This window comes from Ursus arctos, unplaced genomic scaffold (assembly GCF_023065955.2).
Source record: "Ursus arctos isolate Adak ecotype North America unplaced genomic scaffold, UrsArc2.0 scaffold_31, whole genome shotgun sequence".
NCBI classification, from domain to species: domain Eukaryota; kingdom Metazoa; phylum Chordata; class Mammalia; order Carnivora; family Ursidae; genus Ursus; species Ursus arctos.
This window is the reverse complement of record NW_026622997.1, coordinates 8,674,424-8,678,575: the sequence shown is the minus strand read 5'-3', so window position 1 is coordinate 8,678,575 and position 4,152 is coordinate 8,674,424. Positions and strand designations below refer to the sequence as shown.

The 4,152-nt window shown below is 41.6% G+C and overlaps 1 protein-coding gene across 1 annotated transcript; it reads left to right on the top strand.

Moving 5' to 3' along the window:
• The first annotated feature begins 1,534 nt into the window (after positions 1-1,534).
• LOC125283570 (MAP/microtubule affinity-regulating kinase 3-like) lies at positions 1,535-2,059 on the top strand. The gene has a single exon (XM_048225713.2). The coding sequence runs from the start codon at positions 1,622-1,624 to the stop codon at positions 1,973-1,975; it is 354 nt and encodes a 117-aa protein (XP_048081670.1). The 5' UTR covers positions 1,535-1,621; the 3' UTR covers positions 1,976-2,059.
• The last annotated feature ends 2,093 nt before the right edge of the window (positions 2,060-4,152 follow it).

Sequence of the window (4,152 nt, the reverse complement as noted above, 5' to 3'; positions counted from 1 at the left end):
GGCTCTACATAAAGGAAGGATCAGTGTTAGAGAAGGAGGAAATGAATGGGCCGCTTGGTTCCCTCTCCTGAGGCACTGGCACCATGTCTAGAACCTGGACCCCCATCCATGCTGAATAATACAGAGCATGATGGATTGTTGTTTTAAAAAAGAAATAGAAGACTTGCTTTTTCAGTCCACAGGTACAAGCTCTACATTTAAAGATAACAACATGGACGTAGTAAGTTCTCTGGCTCATGGAAGGGAAGAATCTCCTCCATATATTCTCAACAAAACTGCAACTAAGAAATGAAAATATGATGATAGCGATCTCCCTCTCAGCCATATGTTAACGTATTCTATGTACTGTACTATATTAATGAAGCTGTATATTAATATTAATAATGTATCTATTGTATATTATGCTAGAGAACATTGTCTTATAGCATTGTGATGCCAGTTAAGTTGTGGTTGCATTTTGAGACCAATTTTTCAGAGGTCTTCTTTTTAAGAAAAGAAGTTGCATTATTTAAGTATAGACATAATGAGCTCTTTAAAAAACAAGAATGATTGCCTTCTCAAATTAGAAATGAAAAGATCACTGAAGCATCCTACAGGTTTTAATTTCTAATAAAGTAAATATTGGTGGATATTACCCACAAAAACAAAAAACCACTGGGGTCCCCATCCCCTTTTTTGAAAGAGTATAAGGTTCTTGAAACCAAGAAGTGAGGAAACCACTGTGGATTATTTCCAGCTGTGATTGGTCCATTTTTTGGCTATGATCTCATAAGCAACAATTCTTAGGGAATTCCAAGCACCTGTATAAGTCCCTGGTTGGCCTAGTTTTTTTGTCCTTTTAACTTAAAAAGCTCATTTTGGTGACCTGAGGGATCTGGACCACAGTTAGCTTTATCCCTCTTTGACTTTTTGTCCATTTTATTTTTCTCTACTCTTTTTTTCCCTTTTTCTCATTTTTTCGTGTTCTTTTTTTCTTTTTATTTTTGTTTAATTTTCTTTTTTTCCTAATTTTTCTTTATTTTTGTGTTTTTTAGTTTTTTATTCTTTAATTTTTATTTTTATCATTTTTTAATTTTTCTCATTTTTTCATTTTTTTCTTTATTATTTTGATTTTTTTTTTTAAAGATTTTATTTATTTATTCGACAGAGATAGAGACAGCCAGCGAGAGAGGGAACACAAGCAGGGGGAGTGGGAGAGGAAGAAGCAGGCTCATAGCGGAGGAGCCTGATGTGGGGCTCGATCCCATAACGCCGGGATCACGCCCTGAGCCGAAGGCAGACGCTTAACCGCTGTGCCACCCAGGCGCCCCGATTATTTTGATTTTTTATATAGTTGGTTAGTATTTTGGTATTGCTATGTAGTTAGTGTATAAGTATTTTGTTAGTATTGTTACTATTCTTAATGAAGTTATCAGGTCAGCATGCTACAAGGCCTCTTGGCCACCTCTGCTGACAAAGAAACCTATATTGGCAATTACTGGCTCCTCTAGACCACCAGCCAGATCACCTGTGCTGAGGTAAGGTTGATCTGGTGCATCCTGACTGGGACAGGTGTCAATGAAGGTCATTAATAAGATCAGCAGAGCTTCTCCAGTGACTTTGCCTTGAAGTCCAGAGCAAAATGGTCTTGAATCACCCCAATATCATGAAACTGTTTGAGATGATTGGGCCCCAGGAAAGACTCCACCTGGTCATGGAATATGCTAGCGAAGGAGAGATGATTGTTTACCCACTGCATCACAGCCACATGAAAGAGAAAGAGGATTATAACAAATTCCTCCAGATAGTGTCTGCTGTTCAGTGCTGTCACCCAGGAAGGCACTGGCCACAGGCATCAAAGCCAGAGAACCTGCGATTGGATGCTGACCTTAATGTCAAGGTCATGGACTTTGGCTTTGGCAACAAGTTCACCTGTGGCGACATGCAGCATACCTTCTGTGGCAGTCCCCCTGATGCTTCCCCAGAGCTCTTTTGATGGCCCCACAGTGGGTATGTGGAGAGTTGTCATTTTCTATACAATGGTCACCAGGTCCCTGCCTTTTAATGGACAGAACTTCAGAGAGCTGTGGCAATGGATATTGAGAGAAATATGCCACATTCCCTTTTACATTTCTGTGGAGCGTGAAAAATATGCTTAAATTCTTATCTTCAACCCCAGTGACAGAGGCATTTTAGATGAATTCATGAGGGACCCATGGATAAACATTGGCCATGAATAGGGACTGAGCCATTCTCTGACTATAAGGACACCCAGAAGACTGAATCGATACTGTCCATGGACTACAAATAGGAAGAAATCCAGGACTCACTGATGGGCCTGAGCATGACAAATGATGACCAGCTGTCAGCTCCTGGGCTACAAGACACCCCAGCCTGAGGGCTACACCATCACCATGAAGCCCTTGCTTCAGTTGATTCCACCAACAGCTGAGTCCCTCCCCCTCCTGTGAGGTAGAGCCTAGGGTCTCTGTTACCTCGGCCCTGGAGTTTCAGGAACTAGCCATTCCCATTTTTACTTTATCTTCTAACACAGAAAATAAGAACAGCCCAAGTGCCTGTCAGTCCCCTACCTGGCCTGGAGACCACCACCTGCTGCCCAGCCTCCCAGGGTGGCCCTGTGACATCACCCTCCACCCACAACACCAGCAGCAGTGGTAGGGCTCCAGAAAGAGCCAACTGTCCCAATGGTGTGTCCCCGAAAGGAAACTCCCTCCACATTGGGCAGCGTGATCAGGACCTGCAGAATTTGCCTGAAGGTATGACCTTGGCCTCTCCCTCTGGCAACAGCCAGGGCCGGCAGGGGGCCCCTGAGAGACTCCTCACCTTTATAGAAACCTGTGTTTCAGGTCAGCTGGAAGGACCAGCCTGCAGCTCAAAACAGAGTGGAGCCCATCAAACATCCCATGGTGGATAACAGAGATGAAAAAGAATGTCAGGCTGTGCTCCCTGCACTTTACATGGAACACGAAGATGCTGAGCTCTATGGAGCTCAAAGATGTGGTGCAGGATGTGGCCAGGTGCTGGACACAAACAGTTGCGGGCGTGGGCAGTGCAGTGTGTATGTGCTGCTGTGTGTGGGATCAGGAATGTTTTGTGGATGAGGCTGATTGGAGTTAAAGACTGAAGGATAGTTTCACCAGATGCTGTAGTCTTACCCATTATATTTTAGGTACTGGTATGGAATGGGACTATAATGACCAAAACAAAAAAAGGGTTTACAGTCTGGAGAAGACGACATTCATCAAATAATCACATAAATAAATACAAATTTACATGGGAAGCTGCCCAAATGTCCTATAAGAAAATGGTGAAGTAAATCATAACCAGTTATTTTAATTTAATTTTATGCGGTCATTGAAATTTAGTTAAAGAATTGTAAAGTGATTTCAATAACACTGGGTGCATAAAAAGTAGGATGTAGTCTTTCCTTTATAAAGACAAATGGATGTTTCCCTATGTATAGGAAAGTTGATTAAATAGCACACTGAACAATGGTTATGCTTGCTGGTGAGATTGTGGAGCATAGAGCATGTTCTCATTACAGAGTACTGGTTTTGCCAGATAGCAAGTAGATTTGTTTTTCCATTGTTGAATTTATAATTAGATACTTCTCCATGCTTTAAATGAAAAACTAACATTTTAATGTATTCTTCCTCTTTTTGTTGTTTCTTTTTGATTTTGATGGGTGTGGGGGAAGGAAGCTAAATGTCCTGAGGGCTCTTGTTGAGTGGGAGGACTGTTCTGGTGGAAGCCCTCATCCAGTGGGGCTTCTGGAGATGTGACATCTGTGCTGCTCCAGCAGGGACTCCACTTTCTCTGTCTGCTGTGGGTCTTGGTTTGCTTTGGGTTTTGTCTATATTGGAACATAAAAACTTGTGTCCAGATAGAAAGTTCCAGAAATGCTTCTAAGGACGATGATGGGAGTTTGATTTCCAAGTCAGTATTCCTCGGCATTTGATTTAATCCCTTTGTTATTAATCAGTATTTGGATTGTTCTAGATTAGTACCATCATTCATAGTGATAACTCCCATCTTCTACCATTCCCACCAAACCTGATAATTTAGTTTGAGAGCTTTTCCCTTGGAAGTCGCTAATGTGTAATTACTTTTATCAGCTTTAAAAAACAATAATTCTGAAAAAATTCTGTTTCC